This window comes from Trematomus bernacchii, unplaced genomic scaffold (assembly GCF_902827165.1).
Source record: "Trematomus bernacchii unplaced genomic scaffold, fTreBer1.1, whole genome shotgun sequence".
Classification (NCBI taxonomy): Eukaryota; Metazoa; Chordata; class Actinopteri; order Perciformes; family Nototheniidae; genus Trematomus; species Trematomus bernacchii.
In genome coordinates this window covers 338,470-357,495 of record NW_022987625.1, presented here as the reverse complement: position 1 = coordinate 357,495, position 19,026 = coordinate 338,470, and the positions used below count along the sequence as shown (strand labels likewise).

General features: G+C 41.5%; 1 protein-coding gene across 2 annotated transcripts in view; it reads right to left on the bottom strand.

Moving 5' to 3' along the window:
* Window positions 1-8,851: 8,851 nt before the first annotated feature.
* The window catches only part of cmip (c-Maf inducing protein), a 47,631-nt gene continuing 37,456 nt past the window's right edge, over window positions 8,852-19,026 (bottom strand). Inside the window, exons 15-21 of one of the 2 annotated variants that reach the window (XM_034132942.1) lie at window positions 18,102-18,218; window positions 17,417-17,557; window positions 13,992-14,039; window positions 13,742-13,888; window positions 13,535-13,640; window positions 13,285-13,355; window positions 8,852-12,899 (exon numbers count right to left, since the gene is read on the bottom strand). In XM_034132942.1, coding sequence (XP_033988833.1) covers window positions 12,846-12,899; window positions 13,285-13,355; window positions 13,535-13,640; window positions 13,742-13,888; window positions 13,992-14,039; window positions 17,417-17,557; window positions 18,102-18,218 — 684 coding nt within the window. In that variant the 3' untranslated portion in view covers window positions 8,852-12,845. Of the gene's footprint in view, window positions 12,900-13,284; window positions 13,356-13,534; window positions 13,641-13,741; window positions 13,912-13,991; window positions 14,040-17,416; window positions 17,558-18,101; window positions 18,219-19,026 lie in introns of those variants that run through there. The other variant, XR_004556141.1, reaches the window with a different exon arrangement.

The window sequence follows — 19,026 nt, the reverse complement described above, 5'->3', positions numbered from 1 at the left end:
CCTCTCTCTAGTTTAGCATACTCAGCCCGACTCAGCCCTGTTTGTTGGCCCCGATAGAACCACAATTTTCTAGGGCCAGAAAAGAGGGGAAAAAGTGGCCCCGCGCCGTGCCGCGCCGGAACGAGGCCTAGTGGAAGCACAACCAAAAAAGGGGACGGCACGACACGGCACGCTTAAAGCGAGCTACGCGCTGCAATGGAAATGCGCCATTAGAGTAAAGTCGTTATATATATATATAATACATATAATGGCACTGTTCTAGTGGTAAACACTGAATAAAGAACATGTCAAGCTATGTGCTGTATCAGAAACAATTTGCGACGTGTTTTGGAATTAATATGGTCTGTGTTTACATTAGCAAGCATCGCTAACACTCGCTGTACTGGAGAGAATATTGCCCCTTTTCCACCAAACCGGTTCCAGGGCCGGTTCCGGGCTAGAGCCCGATTAAGCTCTGGTTCTTCCTGTTTCCACCGCAGCGGGGCCGGCTCTAAGCACCGAAAACCGGTTCTTAGCTGGCCCCACTCGGCTGCCCGGCAAGAACCAAGAACCAAGAACCAATATGTCACGCTTACGTCGGAGGGGAGTGAGATTAACCCGAGCTAACAGTTAATGGCAAGTACGGCAAATACAAGTTGTAACAAGCAGTAGCGCTGAGCAAAGTGACTAGAACGCGACCACACACTCATAAAAAAAGTCAAGCAACACTAACCAGGCTTAGTTTGATTCTGTTTATTTTTACCTTACTTTGACCATCCGTTCGCTGTTATGATCACTGTGGAGAGCAGGCAGACGTTTTCCTGTTGTTTTTATTATAGCAGCTATCGGATGGAATCAATACATGGGCTGCACAGGTGTTCATGTATTATCTCCAGTGTTAGATGCAGCAGATGCTTCAGCAGAGGGGAGCCTCATATCAGCCTGGATTTTCATGTCCGACTATCACAAGTAGAATCATAATGAAAAATACGCCGGTAAAATGTGCCTTTAGAAAATGGCTTATGCCACAATATGATAGCAACAAGTAGTCAAGATAGTCAGATTAGCTTCGGTTGCTATGCTAACATCACACATCTTATACCAGAGAAACTTTTATAACAGTGTTGTGATGCCAAACAGCGTCAATTCATACTGAAACACATTCACTTATGGGGGGGGGGGGCAATGCATCAGCTGCTTGTGTGACAGTCAGACAGTGAATACTTTCCAGCGGCCGCTGCCGTGAGTTAACGGTAGACTAAGCGGTAAACGGTAGACTAAACGGTAGACTAAACGGCAGACTAAACGGCAGACTAAACTCCGATGGACGAGCAGCACTGCAGCGGTCGGTGAACCACGGCACTCTGGAGAAAAGTATAAGGTTGGAGTTCTTTAACCTGTTTAGCCCTGAGCCTGTTTTTCAGGTCTCAGGCTCGAAAATGACATTCCCAGAACAAATGACCATATCTTCCCTTCTAAAAGGGTTAAATTAATCATCTTTTTTCTCAAAGTAATGATAAACCTGTGAGTTGGATGTAGAACAGTCAGAATCAATATAGATGTTTTTTATTTTAAAGAAAATTCAGATTGAACATAGTAAAAAACTGTAAATTATAGTGTCCGTCCAAAAATTATTTTTTACTTATAGTGAAAACTACCCTTGGATGATGGTAAGGTAGACTAAAAGCTTTAGGAATCCAAAGTACAACATATAATAAGTACCCTGTATCAAGATTGATGCAAAACAAGTGACATTTGACCTTTTTAGAGAGGTTTAGCAAAACAAAACTCCACCTCTGAGGTGATTTGGGTGGAAATGGGGGTTTTACTGTTTCTCTGGAACCCATTGGTCGATTTTGGTGATTGACATCTCTTTCTGACCGTTAGAGCCAATAGAATCGAAGGGGAATCTCCCCACTCACACACATGGTACAACAAAAAGGTGGGGGCTTCGCGCATGCAGTTTTGCATCAGAGTGAACCTATACTCTAGCTCTGACATCTGGAAACGGAAAAGCAGGTTTATTGCTTATGGATGATCAGAAATCATTTCAAAGGGACACAGACACATTGGATTAACTTCAGCAGCGTTTTTATCGTTTTAATGCCATTGAAGACCACTTTTGACCAGACTACGACACAGGTAAGCCATGTTAGCGTTTTTAGCTACCTAGCGCCACATGTTTTGATGTCTGTTTTTGTTTATAAAGTCGCGAGTTCGTATCATTGAGTGATAATGTATGTAGGCCTACCCATCGATTCTGTGTCATCTCACGATGTGAAACGATGTGTTGGATGTGCAGAAAAGATAAATAATAAGGTTTTGTGAGTGAATTTCAGTGCAGTAATCTGTTAGCATTTTTCGCTCGTTGCTAATTCAGAGGCTCAGCGTTAGCATTGTGGGGTTTTTAAAAAATTAAAAAATTAAAATGATCAGTTAGATGAGTTTCTTCTCGTTACATGGATATAAAACATTCATAGTTTATTAAATGAACATGCCCTCAGACACTGTTTCCTGCAAGATGTTGCGGGAGTGCCCCGGTACCGGGGTCTCTCGGGCTTAACAGGTTCATTTTATCTGGCTTCGTATGATTAAAAGCAACACGATCATCTACCTATTGTTGTTATTGTGAGCGACGTTGGGGAGAAAATGAGTGACGTAAACTGTGACGTCATGACGCAGCAGCGGCAGCACCAGTGGGCTCTGAGTGGTGGAAACACAAGTGGTGCTAAAAAGAATAACCAGTTTGGAACCAGAAGAGCACCAGCACGGAGCTAGAACTCGAACTGGTTTGGTGGAAAAGGGGCATATGTGTAAAGAAGCAGGATATAAAAAGGTACTCACCCTGTGGTAAACCCGCGAGAGAGAAAGCGTTTGAGCTCCATACTGTTTCAGAAATAATGCTTGATGTGGTTTGGAACATGATATGGCGTTTAATCACGGCAGCGTTTAGCTGAGTTTCTGCTGGTAGACTATGGGGCGTGATTTGTGCCAACGTATGAACTAACTGAGCAGCCAATCGCGTCGATCGTCGCCTACCATCGTTGCCTACCCTAACCCATTCATCATTTGAGTCTCGGAGTGAGAGGACGCTGGCGCTGACTGTTCGCCGCTTCTCTTCTCGTCTTTAAACCTAAACATAAACATAAACCTGTGAGTTGGATGTAGAAAAGTCAGAATCAATATAGATTATTTTTATTTTAAAGTAAATTCAGATTGAACATAGTAAAGAAATGTAAATTATAGTGTCCGTCCAAAAAGAAACATTACTTACCCTTGAATGATGGGATAGTAGACTAAAAGCTTTAGGAATCCAAACTATAACATATAATAAGTACCCTGTATCAAGATTGATGCAAAACAAGTAAAATTTGACCTTTCTAGAGAGATATTGAAAAAGAAACCCACTTCTGGGGTCAATTGGGTGCATTTTCCATATCTATGGCCCCCCTTGGTCGATTTTGATGATTGACACCTCTTTTAACCGTTAGAGCCAATAGAATCGAGGGGAAGTTCCTAAAATCCATTTAAACATTACCCATTGGTGAATGAGTGATGTGTAGCAAGAATGCCCCGGAACCGGAAGCTGCGATACACTCTGGTAGCTATCATTAGCAGCTAATATGAAAACTCAGTTATTGACATAAAAATGGAATGATGGATTATCAGTAATCATTTCAAAGTGACACAGACACATTGGATTAACCTATGGATTAACCTTCAGCAGCGTTGTTGTCATTTTAATGCCATTGAATACGACTTTTGATCAGAACAACAGCTAAGGTAAGACGATGTCCCGTGAATGCTCCGTAAAGCTCCGTGTTGTGATGTCTATGTGTGCTTCCCATGTCGCAAGTTCTGATCGCTCAGTGATGATACTTATATGTCTGGAATCTGTGGAATCTCAGCTTGCTAATCGATATCTTGTTTGTGCAGTTACGATAAGTAATAAGGGTATTTATACCTAGAGTTCTGTGCTAAGTGCGTTAGCATTTTTTCGCTCAGGGCTCATTTAGACGCTTCTTGTGAGACTTGTGTTTTGTTTCGGTAAAAATGGTTCGTATCGTCAGTTAGCTGAGTTTCTTTCCGTTAATCGGGTATGACACATTAATAGGTTTTTAAATGTTAAGAAGCCCTGAGACACAGTTTCATGAAAAAAAACCTGCAGCCCCCGGTCGCTCCCGGGCTTAACAGGTTAAACCTCCCGCTCCTGCTGGTCCCCCATCTGCTGTAAAGGACAGCCCGCGACTGTCCTCTCCACCTGTCTGACGGCTGCCAACAGCTATCCTCGCTCCACTTGCAGCGCCTCTGGTCTACAACCAAAGCCAGCGCTGTGCTAACGCTAGCATCCTACCGCGGCACTACGATGTTACGATACTCTGCCTCCCAACTTTTTAATCTCAATAACTTTTCTGCGCTTCCTCTAGGTTTGTCTGTCATCAAATGCCTCGGGCTTCTACGCAGACCGAGGTATGTCCATAGAGGTTCCAAACGCAGATTTGTTTACTCCCAGCAGAGATGGGGTCGTTACTAAAAAAAAGTAATATATTACATATTACTTTAAAATAAAGTAATATATTACACTACTTCGTTACTCTCTACATAAAGTAACTAGTTACTTTACTCGTTACTTTACTCGTTACTTTACTCGCAGGGCCGGCCCGCCCCTCCCTACAGGCAGATCACGCAGACTGCTAAAGTTTCAAATGTTATCTTTAGTTCAGTTTCCATTGTCGCATAAGACTGATCCAGATAGCTCCTGAATGTTTTCCTATCTGACCATGGCTGTCCTCTGTCTCCTGCTATCTGTATTTTGCCGCAGTATATCTCTGAACGATGCGATGGTGATTCCACTGTGCAAATGGGCAACATTTCCTCTACTATGGAATGCTACAAGCCTGTCCATCTCTGCTTTGGTTACCGGTCCTCCAAATTCTAATTGTTGCTGCCTCGGAGTCGGTGGCGGCGCACTCACAACATCCTCACTCTGAGTTCGGGGGTCCTTAGCTATTAGCTTCACCTTAGCATGTGTTCTTTGCAGGTGTTTGTTGAGGTTTGACGTGGTGTTTACAACAGCTTCTGGCCTGGACACAGTTTGCACCTCACCGTCACATTCCTGTCTATTCTTCGGACAAACTCAAAATAATGGGCATACCTCCACCCCTCGAAGTTATCGCTGACTCAGTGTGATTATGACTGATTTTATAAAAGTAACGAAGTAACGCGTGTCGGGGCAATGTTAGTAACTGTAGTGTGATTACTGAATTATAAAAGTAACGCGTTACACTACTCCGTTACCGACAAAAGTAATATTATTACAGTAACGCGTTACACCCAACTCTGACTCCCAGTCCGGACAATCATCCATAACATCTATCTGGTCGACTAACCGCTATGTCCCACAACTGTCATGTAATCTGAGCGCCTTTATTACTCCATACTATACACCCACCACTGGTCGCTACAATCCCAGCTGTACCGAAAACCTGGAGTGGATTCCACTGCCCTCTTCTCAGAGCTGGTCCAAATACCTGGAGTGGATTCCACTGCCCTCTGCCCAGAGATCGTCCAAATACCTGTTAACTGTTAATACTTGGTGACCTCAACATTCACATTGGACTCACCCACCTGCAAGCTGGATCCGAATTCACAACCCTACTGGACAATTTCACTATCCCCCAACATGTCACCTTCCCCACCCATGACAAAGGACACATCCTTGATCTCGTCTGCTCTACCAACCTCCCAGTGCTTGACCATTTCCCCTCTCCGACCACAAACTCATACAATTCACCATTGCCTCCCCCACCCGAAACCCCTGCCCACCCAAAAACATCACCTTCCGTAATCTACACTCCATTGACCATAACCATCTCTCCGAACTGCTATCGTCTAATTGCCCCCTGGACGCAACCCTCAGCTCACCCGATGATCTGCTCAACCACTTCAACTCCACCCTACTCACCTCCCTCAACACCCTAGCCCCCCTCAAAAATAAACTGTCACTTCAAGACCTCCTCACCCTGGTTCACACCCGCACTCTGTAAAATGGGAGAGGGATCCCTCCTCTGTTGCTCTCCCATTTTTCCCTTTAAACTGTGGGGTTTTTCATTTTTTGGAAGTTTTTCCTTGTACGATGTGAGGGTCTAAGGACAGAGGGTGTCGTATTTCATACTGATATTCTGTACAAACTGTGAAGTCCACTGAGACAAATGTAACATTTGTGATATTGGGCTATATAAATAAACATTGATTGATTGATTGATTGATTGATTGAAGCAGCGAGGCCGCCAACTTGAACGTCTTTTCAAAGAAACATCCCTCACAGTCCATCACATAAGCTACAAACTCCATCTCAATGCATACAAAGATGCTCTTATTGCCGCTAAATCTGCCTACCTCTCCAACATCTTCACTGACCCCTCCCGTAACCCCAGGACCCTCTTCTCCACAGTTAACAAGCTCTTCAAACCCCGCGCTGACAACCTCCCTACCTCTACTTCCGCTACTTGCAGCTCATTCCTCCAGTTTTTCGCAGACAAAATTAACGCCATTAACCACTCCTTCTCAGCTCCATCTGATTTACAAGCATCTCCCCCAACCTCCACCACTACCACTTCTCCCCCCATCTCCCTTGACCTCCTGACTCCTCCACCCCAGTGCCGCCTCTCCCAGTTCAACCTGGTTACCCCACTTGAAATACTCCATCTGATCGGTTCCTCAAATCCCACAACCTGCTCCCTTGACCCTCTACCCACTCCTCTCCTGAAGTCCTGCCTCCCTATCCTCTGCCCCTATCTTGCTAACCTTTTCAACTCCTCGCTGTCCCATGGAACCGTCCCCTCTGCCTTCAAAACTGCTGCCGTTACTAGGGATGTCCCGATCACCTTTTTTTGCTCCCGATCCGATTCCGATCATTTGATTTTGACAATCTGCCGATACCGATTTTTCCCGATCCGATCTTTATGCAATGCATTAAGAGGAAAAAAAAGGTAACAGATAACGGCTGGTCATCCAACGCGATTAATTCAGCTATCTTGGCTGTTATTTTTTTGGCCTTTTCACTGTTCTGGGGAAGTTTCTCTTTCCTTTTAAAAGTCTCTGAAAGTGTCGGTTGTTTCAGTGCCGTTACCTGAGTGGCCGCTGTGTACTCGTCGTGTTGTTGTTGGTGGTGTTTGTATTAGATTGGTCATGTTTGAACGTAGCTCTGTTCTTTCCACCACGCGGAACCTCCGCCTTGCAACATTGCATCTGGCTGTTACACTGCCTTCGCTTTCAATTTTATAATACTTCCAAACTCCTGACATTTTCTCTGTCCCGACTCCCGAGTCACCAGCTGAACGTAGCCTCTTGTTAGCTTACTGCTACTATTAGACACTGCGCCCACTCTGTTGCCAGATTTGAGAGAAATAAGCAACCAGGTCTATGAAAACAAGCCCCAAAAGAAGCAACACATACATGATGTTGTGTAATTTTATAACCAAAACTAAGGCCTCAGGATGACTTTAAGACGTGAACATGGTCATTTTTGTTTTGTAACATTAAATAAAATGTATAAAAATATTTTATAAAAAAAAAAAAAAAAAAAAAAAAAATTCCGATCCCCGATTTTTTTCTCCCGATCCCCGATCACGTGAAAATCACGTGATCGGCTCCGATCCCCGATCACGTGATCGGATCGGGACATCCCTAGCCGTTACTCCAATCCTCAAAAAACCCAGTCTTGATCCCTCCTCCCTCACTAATTACCGCCCCATCTCCAACCTACCATTCCTCTCAAAAACTCTCGAACGCATTGTAGCCAAACAAATCCACTGCCATCTCCAAAGCAACCAGCTTTACGAACCCCTTCAATCTGGATTTCGTCCTCACCACAGTACAGAAACTGCACTCGTCAAAGTCATCAACGACCTCCTCACCTCTGCTGACACTGGTTCCCTCAATATTCTCATCCTCCTCGACCTGAGTGCAGCCTTCGATACCTTGAGCCACAACATCCTGCTCACCCGACTCAGGGACATTGAAGGTATTGCATTCAGATGGCTCCAGTCCTACCTCACTGAACGATCCCACTTCATCTCCCTCCCCCAACCACTCCTCTGCCACAGCCTCGTCACCCAAGGCGTTCTCAAGGATCAGTACTTTGCCCCCTCCTCTTCATCATTTACATCAGGGCTATTCAATTGGCGGCCCGCGGGCCAAATCCAGCCCCGGGGTGATATTTACTGGCCCTTTGAGTATAATGTAAAAAAGTAATCTAATTCTTTTTTTTTTAAGATCTTTTTTTTTAAAGATTTGTTTTGGGCCAGAGTGCCTTTATTCCAGAGAGGGTGTTAAATTGAGAGATAGATGGGAAGACATTGCCTGAAACTTTGGCTGGCTCGGGTTTCGAACCCACCTACTAGCTACTATAGTGACAACTCCTGTCATTTATTGCATCTCTGCGTGAATGATTAGATAATTTCACCTAAATTAAATCAAATGAAATGATGTTGATGGTTAAATTAGCTTCACATGTAGGCCTACTGAGTTCTGAACTTGCCATTTAGATCTATAAAGGCCTTGGGGCTATGTTGTTTGATTGAATTAAAGACAATATATGCACTCCACTATGCTGTTGTAGTATTTACTGTATCTGAAGCTCTTAATATGATTGCTCATATTTCAAGCCATCTTTTTCCCGGCCCCTTGCTTTGGATCATTTTCATCAACCGGCCCCCATTCCAAACTAATTGAATAGCCCTGATTTACATCCTCCCCCTCACTACTACTTACTACAGTAGTGATTACTAGTGTCAATAAAAGAGTGGTGGACATTTACTATCCTATGTCGTATACAGATAAAAAAGACATTCCACACACACAACTGAAACATATTCACAGACAATTTAATTTGGATTGAAATTATTCCACATCATGGTTTTTCCTGTTGAAGATATTTTGCATTCTCATTACAACAGCCACAGAGCAGCAGCAGCAGCGGCAATAATAATAATAACCTAGCAGGAGCAGATCAATGGCGAAAAAAAAAGAAGAGAGAAACATAATGGGTGCAACCTTTTCAAGCTCCACAAACATTTTTTTTTACAAGGAATTATGGGAAGAAAGAGTAGTCCTTTCAGTCCGTCAGGTTGTGCAACATCTGACCCTGTTCCTTCTATAACAACTGCTAAGACTTGAGCGCAGCTGTACACATGTTGGACATGGTAGAGCTAGAGTAGAATAATAAACATCAGAGAGATAATGCGGAAAGCACAGTGAGCTCCACAGGATACGGAGACACGACAGAAGTGGCAGTTAACCATCACATGTTCCACAGTAACACAGCTTTCATTTAGGGATGCACTCCTTAGATGCCACAATGTGTTCTCTTTATTCCTTTTTTTTTAATTCTCTTTTGTGTCAGGGAAACAAATACATCCTTATAAAGAACATATGAACTGTCTTTTAGCCCTTCTTCACACTTACTTGAATCTGCACAGATTACTCATAGTCACTTTTACAAAAGCCGTTTTACTGCTAAACAATTACCTACTCAATGAGAATATTTTAAGTAACTGTCAGTTTGACTTTCTTATCATCCGTCATAATATATTCATACATGACCTTTTTGTGATAATTAGACATTTAATAGCTTTAAATTGCCAAGTTTTGAAGTTGGAAAACATTTCTCCCAGGGAAGTGATCAGTAGTTGACTCTGAACGTTGGATTTGCATTTACCAATCAGGGTGAACATATGCCGATGCCAATGTATGGCCGATGCATTGGTGCATCCCTACTTCCATTATAACCTCAAACAGTCATAGTCTGGACAAGTGGGGGATGAGTTCAGTGTCCACTTATTTAAAGGAATAGTTGGCTTTCAGGCCGAGTTAGGTGAGAAGGTTGATGGCATTCTTATCTCTTATTGCTTTCAATCTTCTCATCTAACAACCTTTAAAAAAGCAAGTTCTCCTATTTTACAAAATATCAAACTATTTCTTTAAAAATATTTAGACTTAGAATAACAGGATAAAACAAAATGACACTAAAGTTACACGGGATTATCTGATGTGTGAAAAGCAACAACTTTATTTTAAAATGATAACGGTCAGTCAGTGTGGTCCACCTCTGATATGATTATCTGGCAGTATTGGTACACATTCTTGAGGAAACAATAATTATTTGCAAGTTTTATTCAATATTAAAATGGAAAAACTTGAACGATTGAATCCCAGCTAGAGGCAGCGTCAGTCCAACAGTACCAGCATTGGTAGTGGCTGTTTAAAAATCAACAACAATCAAACCCGAACTGCCTCGACCTTCAGGACCCGTCAGGACCCATCAGGACCCGTCAGGACTCATAGCTAGATCTTGGCCACTATGATCAGATATAATTGGATTGGATATCTCTAATTCAGTCCTTAACCTCAGTGAGATAGTGATTCGACCCTTTATCATATTTCAATCCTTTATAAAACAAAATACAAAATAAAAATAGATCACACAGCAACATGTACATGCAAAAACAAACAAAAACAAGAACACAATAATTTGATTTAAGTGATAAAATAAAAGATTTTGGAAACTCTAAAGATATTATGAAAACATAATTTGTTAGATTACAGTGCACTTTGTGTGAAAAAAACACCACACACAAATAAGATAAAGCAACACCAGCCTGCCAATAAAAGGGTGGAGGGGGTTAAAAAAAAATGAAAGGGAAGAAGGGAAGAGACGACTATATACACTTGTATATCATACAGGATATGAAAAAGCAGGAGGTCCTGAAACCGGAACCAAGATGGCCGTACATAAACCAAATCTACAAGCCAAACCTGTCATGGCACCTAATAAATAAGAAACAAAGCATCTCATAGTGGACGGCATCCTGTCCTCTGCTGCAGCTGTGATGTTGGTTTAACAAACCCTAAGCATTCCGGAGGTCGACACAAATAAATAAAATGGATGGGTGCAGTCAGAGCAAGGCTGACTGGAAAAAGAGAGGAAGTCTGACATGTCTTGCTTTTTCTAGGGCCAATGCAACTCAAACCACATCTAGACAGAGAGGAAAAGGAGCTTCTGATCAACTGGGCAGTTACCACATCATATGTAATGCTGCCACAATACCAACAGGCAACATTTTGAGGGAATGCAGAAAGGCAGATATGGCCAAAAGGTGCCTTTTTCCTATCCTTTGTCCCTTATAGCCCGTGAAAGAATATGTACAATGATTTTGTCCCATCCACTGATGACAATTATTCACCACAACAGCCTAAAAATGTAACCCATTTATTATGGCGTAATATAAGAACAGCAGAACAATTTAAAACAGGTGGTGTGACATATAGTAAGATACCAATAGGCCACTCATCCACAGCTCCATTATAGGCACTGAGACTGCTCCCCCGGACCTCAGCTAGGGGTCAGAGACGTGAATCCAAACAGTGTCAGTGTCTATCCACAGGCAGCTTCCACTTGAAACTTCGTCAGTACTGAAAACACACTTATGTTTGCCCAAAGACACAAGTGCACAAACATAAACTGAATTCAATGACAAAGTTTGGCAAGTTGCATTTCTTCTTTTTATATCTCCGAAAATAGCAAAGAATAAGAAAAAACACAACTCTCAGCTGGTGATGGTTCAGGTCCAATTTGAGTCCACTTCACAGATCTATGTTACCATCATGACATTGTACAGAGAGATCTATGTATGGGGCCCTCTTGGGGGGCTTGTGTTGTATCTTGCAAAAAAAGACAACAGGGCCTGTGTACTTCATTATCGTAAGGACACAATCCAGGAGAGACAGAGTTAAGAAGGCTTTAAAAAAAACATATAAATATTAGGCAGTCCCAGACAACCCAACTACTGCTACACAACGGTTATTAAATAGTAATTGGAGATCATCAGTATGTACAGTGAAAACAAACGAAAAAGGAACAAATGTTGCCGTTGAACTTTCCTGCAGAGTTTCCAAACTGTTTCTAAAATATCATCACTGGGGGTTATCATCATATATATGTTTTATAAAGAAACACACAATATATGAAAGCACAGATGTCTGGAAAAATATGTCCATTCAAGTTGATAAAAACCTTCTTTTTTTTTTTTTTGTGCAAGAACCTGTCATGAAAGACAAACAGGCACAGTCTTGCAACTCTTTGTTTCTAAGAGGCAGCACCTCTATTTCCCAATAAAACATTTGAACATATTAGAATCACAACCTGAAAACTAAAGCCAAAGAGTGTGAGAGTGAGGACTGAGGTTCAGTTCAACACGTCTGCTTTGAGAGCTACTTCGCAGATCAGTTTGGAGAAGAACTGGAATGTAAGCTGCGGTGTCCAGCTTTCATGGTACAAGCGCAGGAGAGCGAAACAGATGGGAAAGCTCAGATCTTCCTCACGACACACCAACAGCGGTGGGAGGGCATCGGCTGCAGAGCTGCACCTGGACTGGATATGGGAACTGAGAGACATCTGAAAGACTGGGCAAAAGCTCAGCCAAAGAAAAGTGTCCTGCATGTCACAATGTAACAGCGGTTAGCTTTTCCTCTAATCATCAGGTCCTTGGAATATTGGTGAAAAGATAAGGGAAGCTGCAAGTCAATAAAGATTTCTTGTTTAGAAAAAAAGTGTTGCTGACAGTTGATACCCAGTGATGATGTCATTACAGGGGTTGTGATGTAGCTTGTGAAGGCTCCTCCTCTGGTCACATCAGGTGATATTTACGCGGGGATGATGTCACATTTCCTGGTCTAATGATGGGCAACGATGGAGATGACATACCTACACAATTTTCTTGTCATGAATTGGAGCCTGTGTGCAGTGTGTGCATATGTTGATGTGTCTGCCTGGTTGTGTGTAAGGGTTGAGTGAGCCTGGTTGATCACCAGGCCTCTGTGTACCGAACATCAACGTCTTTCAGGTTAGGCAGTTTGGCCTGCAGAGAAAGACATAGATGAAAGGAAACTGCATCAAAACCTTGAAACATACACTTACTCCGTTTTCACTATATCAGTTTAAAGTTAGCTCAAATTTCGGAACACATGCCTATTATCCCCGTTACCCCAAGAAAGATAACAATTTCTTGTTAAATAAAGTGTAAATATTGAGTCCCTTTTGTCATTATAGCTGCATGTAAACTATTGCATGTAAGTTTATATGAAAATATAAACATTGCATTGGTGTTTTTTTTTAAACAAAGTTTAGATTGAAGGTGTAGAAGGTCGACCCAAACAAGAATAATATGCATTTTCAAAATGATTTTCCAATAAATATTGGGCAAATGACCTTTGCAGTTAATATGAGTTGTGTTACAGTACTACCTTGAGGTCCTCATATGTGTCAGATGTGAGCTTGGTGCTGTTCATGTTCAGACTGCAAAGACTCTTCATGGCTGAAAGAGGAAAGTAATTAGCATCAGCCACAATGAACTTCCAGATTTACAAAGCACTGACTGACACCGTTCACATGTTGTCCTTGTCCTCTGCCAGACTGCTCATTCTGTTTAAGCAATGATGATCTTGTGATGCATAACATGCAGTTAAGGTGTTCATTTTGTGTGTGTTTTCTTACAACTGAGAGCGAGCAGACCAGCATCAGTGACTGGAGTCTCACACAGGTTCAAAACCTGAAGACAGGCCAGATGCTCAGATAACAACCTTAACCCTGAATCCCCAAACTAAAAGAACAAAAAGATAGACAAAGACGGGACATACATTAGACATGTATTGGATCATTAGTTATTACTAATGTGACTTCTTAGATGTGTTTGTGCTGTACCTGTGTGGACCAGAGGTTGAGCTGTTTGAGTGAAGGCAGCTTGATGAGCTGCTCGGCACAGGCACTGGTTACGTTGGTGAAGGCCAGGCTCAGGTTCTCCAAATTCCCAAAAGACCCTGAACTCAACAGACGGGCAAGGTCTGCATCCTACATGTGAGGAAAAACAAATTCTATACTGAAATAGTTAACGCAAGTATTTCTGTCTAACGTGTCTCTGTGTGCTGCAGTGAAGGCATCAGTGTAATCTCACCGTGGATTTTGAGGGCAGAGTAAGCCGGGTGGGGCCTCCTTTCCTTTGCTGAAGAGAAAAAAGACAGAAAAAAAGATGGCGTCTGAGCTCAGCGGCCTGCAGAAACATTTTCAGACAGCAGATGGTGTGTGTGAGCAGCTGATCCATGTCATTAAGAGGAAAAGGGATGCAAGGTCTTAAACAAAATAATGATTAAAATATTACAGTACCATGTTTTGTCCTCTTACACATACTCACTGGATTTAAAGAATAAATAATTTACTCTAATTTAATCACACTTATTTAATAATTGAGTTATATAACATATCCCTTTTGTTTGTTGGTGTGACTAACTGCAGTGAACTTTCACAACGTAGCCTTGGAGTACATTACCATGAATATAATATACCTACGTTAGTTTTAAATCATGCCTATAAAAGTGTTCATAACTGTGTGCGTGTATAAAGAAGATGTGTTCTGTAATTTAACTACAGAGAGAGGGCACCCGAGTATAATGACAAGAAAGATCATTCTGGCTCTGATTCTGAAACTGGAAGGATGAATACAATACATTGCGTCCATATTTATGAACACAGCTGCTTCAATTAAGATTTGTATATGTGCTATGCATTAAGTATATCAGTTATCTTTCCTTTGTGTTTAAGTGTGAATAAAGTGCACATTCATTGGTTGCTGCCTTGGGATAGCTCTACAGCTCTGCAGACAGAACTAAGTGTGTGTGACTGAGTGTGTGAGGCCTCCAGCATTTAGCTGCAGATAAACTTGCCTTTCGGTGTTCAGATTTCGAACATATTTTTTTGGTATAGTGCAAAAGCATTAAGACCTCATAGTAGCTGCTTCCAACTGATCCTTTTTGATTGCAATTCACTTAAAATTGAGTGACCAACGTTGGCTTCTTTTTCAAGTTTCTGTGTTTTCAGCTATTTTGTTGCTAATTTTGAAGAAAGAAAGTAATTTTTGAATTTCATCTGTAATAACATCATTTTTTTATTAACAAAATATGCATAAGTAATATTTATGAAATTAAAATTTCATTTTGAAATCTCAAGTACCCCTTGCAGTACTCCAAAGCACCCATAGGGGTACTATTACCACCATTCAGGAGTAGGCAAATGATGATAAAAGCAGGCGATGGGCGGAGGTGACAGGTTCACAAACTTGACTTTATGTCCAACAAAACATGACTAGCTGTGACATGATGATGGCAGCATATCATGTTGGCTTCTTCCTGTCTGAATATTACAGGCTGTTTCTGGTGGCATAGTCATTATTGTCTTTGCCTCTTGTAATGATCATCTAAATATTAGAGAGTCTATTTCCCCTTTGCCCTGCATCGTGTGCATTCTTTGAAGTTGTTTTAAGATGGTCCTTGGGATATGACATTTAAAGTAAGCCACTGTAAACTGACTCCAAAATGGAGAGATCTCTGTCATTAGCAGATGTAAACCTGTGTTGAAAGAAGCTTACATTGAAAAGCTTCTAAGACATACATCTGTTAACACGATGAAGAGAGTGTAGCATCAAGCATTTACTCTATGTTGGATAGAGTTGCCACAAATAGCCCAATTGTGAACACTTTTATTTTTTTAATTCAAGCACAGAAACTGACGTTGACAATGTAAAAGTTCAGACAACAAAACCTTTGTTGTAATTATAACTATAGGCGTGACTCATTACCCTCAGCTACAAAGCTTTACTGCCATATTATTTTTCCTTCTTGACCTCCTCCTTAAAAAAAAAGCTCTAGTATTCACAGCGTTCATCCGAGAGAAAAACGACCCCTAATAATTGTTTTAATGAACAACTCATCTGCCGACTGCTTTGCATATTAATCGTTTGTTCAACAAAAGGCCAGAATACAGTGTGCCCTTCCTTGTTTCTCAAAGTGCAAGGAAATGTCTTAATATGACTTGTTTTGTCAGTCCAAAACCTCAAGATATACACCTTAATATGATACAAACAGAAAAGAGTAAATCTCTTTAAAACTTGACTTAAAAAGGACATATGATGCTCATTTTCAGGTTCATCTCTGTATTTTGTGCTTCTACTGTGACATGTTTGCATGTTAAAAAATGTATTTTTAAGGAACTAGTATTCAAGCCCATATTTGTAGAAGGAGTTCTTCTTTACATGTCTCAACGAGAACATAACATTCATTTGGCAGACACCAGTCAAAGTTCAGTGTCTTCTTCAAGGACGATACATGTGGAGAAGTTGTGGCCTTCTGGACAAACCTCCTGTACGATGATAACTGTTCATACATGACACAGAATTCTTCTAAATTAACCTCGTGACTTCTCTTTGTTTCTCATCTTATCCAGTGCATTCATACTTCTTCACTTCTGGGGCCTTTAAGGTCACCTATTATGCAAAATCCACTTTTTCATGTCTTTTATACATAAACATGTGAAAAAATATTCGCTCACTTTTTGTCCTGATCCATTTATATAAAAGCCTGTCTGAAAATGAGCTGATCAGATTTTGGCCACATGATGTCATAACGATTTTTTGGCTTGTGTAACCATTAGCCAATCACCAACCAAGGTAATCCTCCCTCAGGGACTTATTCCGGTGTGATTTACTAGGACAGTTCCGGGACTAAAGAGTTCGGCGGGACTAAGTACTGGGAACTAAGTACGGCAAAGTACTTATAATATATTGATGAAAAACAGTATAATAGGGGACCTTTAAACAGTTGAAATAGTGGACTGACAAGGTCACATGCGTCACAGAGGAGACGAGAAACTGTACGTTATGAGAAACTGGTGATTTGATTTTCCTGCAGAGGTCTTAATTCCAACAAGCTGAAGCCAACATAAACATGGGATGAACTGGAACAAGATGTTCTTAATTAAAAGATCTAAAAGGGGTCTCAAACTCAATTTCATCAGCATTTTCTTTTTCTTTCAAGAAGAAATAAGACTTTCATTCACTCACGGCAAAACTTACTTTACTTACTAATTTACTCACGTTAAAAAAATGCACTCCCTATTCCATTGTCATGAAGGTGGAATCTAACTATATCCAGAATAAGTTTGATTGGATCCAGGCTAGAAACATGTTTATTTCTGCGGTAAAGTAGGGCATTTTAACAAGGGGGTCTATGGGAATTGCTCCTTTCTGCATCCATCCCCTGTCGGCCACTAGATGAACTGCAGTTTGTGGCACTTCCTTCTGGGCTTCCCGGCTCTGCCCCAGAGTTTGCCGCTTGTCAGGAACGTCAACATCGCTATGACGCGCTGCTTGGCCTTAAGTTTGGCACCCCTGATCTACAAGAACTGTAGAGAACTGCAAAGTACAGCACCCACGTTCACTTCAGGCCTCTAATAAAGTATTTTGTGTGTGTGTGTGTGTGTGTGTGTGTGTGTGTGTGTGTGTGTGTGTGTGTGTGTGTGTGTGTGTGTGTGTGTGTGTGTGTGTCTCACCAGTTCTTTGAGCTCTCTCTGTCGGTCACAGAGCTGCTCGTACATGCGCAGCCCCACCTGGGTGCTCTCCAGGGTGGAGATGATCTGCAGCTGAGTGTCTTTGTTCTCAATGATGTTGTACTCCAGCATCAGACACAGGATCTGAACACATGAACACACATACACTGTAAAGGTAAACATTTGTTTTTGGGTGTGTTGATCAGTTTTCTCTAAGCCCATTAAAACTTGTAAATCAGTGCAATTATACTTAAGTGCAGTCACTTTAATCAGCTTTGTTACAACAGCCAACTAAAGTTGCAATGATTTCTTAATGAAGTGATTTGTCCACAGTAACAACAATCTTAAAGCGAAACTGCCAACTGGTGTCAAGTCTTATAAATGCTTATACTAGTATTTGGAGTTGGCAATATTGATTGGGCAAAATAAGAAGTTAAACACATCGAGTAAGGCTCAGGTAATTTGTGATGTTGTCATATACAACACAGGACAACAAATTGCTTCACATAAAACTCAAATAAATTACCTAAGTATACAAAAATGTATACAAATACTAAAAACCATACTATACTACAAGAAAAAAAAGACAATGTTTATTAATAAAACAATTAATAGAAACAAACATGGTCTTCCATTGATGAAAGAGAAACTTCATATAAGCATTTTAGGGGAGGGTCTGAATACTAACCTCCACCATGGTCTGGTTTCCACGCAGGGCCAGCAGCATGCAGGGACCCAGCTTGTTCTCCGCCAGCGAGAGCAGGAACTTCTTGGTCTTATAGCAGGAGCCCATCAAAATATGAACCTGGTGGAGATGCAGAAGGGGAAACTCAGCAACACCCAGTGGTGGGCCGTCAGGGCCAGCAAGGCCTTCTCTGGCCTAAACACTATCAGACTCCCTGACTAACCTTTTAATATCGTTTTTTCATTAACATGTATTAAATTATTTCGAATAGTTTATTCTAATCACTTCTGGGGTCATTTGGGTGGATTTGCCATATCTCTGGCCCCCCTCGTCGATTTTGATGATTGACACCTCTTTTGAACCGTTAGAGCCAATAGAATCGAGGGGAAGTTCCTAAATCCATCTAAACATTACCATTGGTGAATGAGTGATGCGCAGCCAGAATGCCCAAAACCGGAAGCTGGGTTGTAGCTCTCACACACTCTATATGAAATCTCAGTTTTTGACACAAATGTTATGATGGTTTATCAGTAATCATTTCAAAGTGACACAGACACATTGGATTAACCTTCAGCAGCGTTTTAATGCGTTTTAATGCCATTGAACACAACTTTTGATCAGAAAACAGCAAAGGTAAGACGTATTGGCCGTTTTGGCTCCGTAAAGCTACGTTGTGTGTTGTCTGGTTTTGCCTTCGCTGCCCTGAGTTCTGGTCACAGTGATGATACTTATACCTCTAGAATCTATGGAATCTCAGCTTTCATTTGATATCTTGTTTGTGCAGATCCGATAAGTAATACAATATCTCTACCGTGAGTTCTGTGCTAAGTGCGTTAGCATTTTTTTCCGCTTACGGGCCCGCCCACACAGCAGCGTTAAAAAAATCTTCCACCGCTTCTGCCCATTCACTTTGAATGGGGTGACGTCA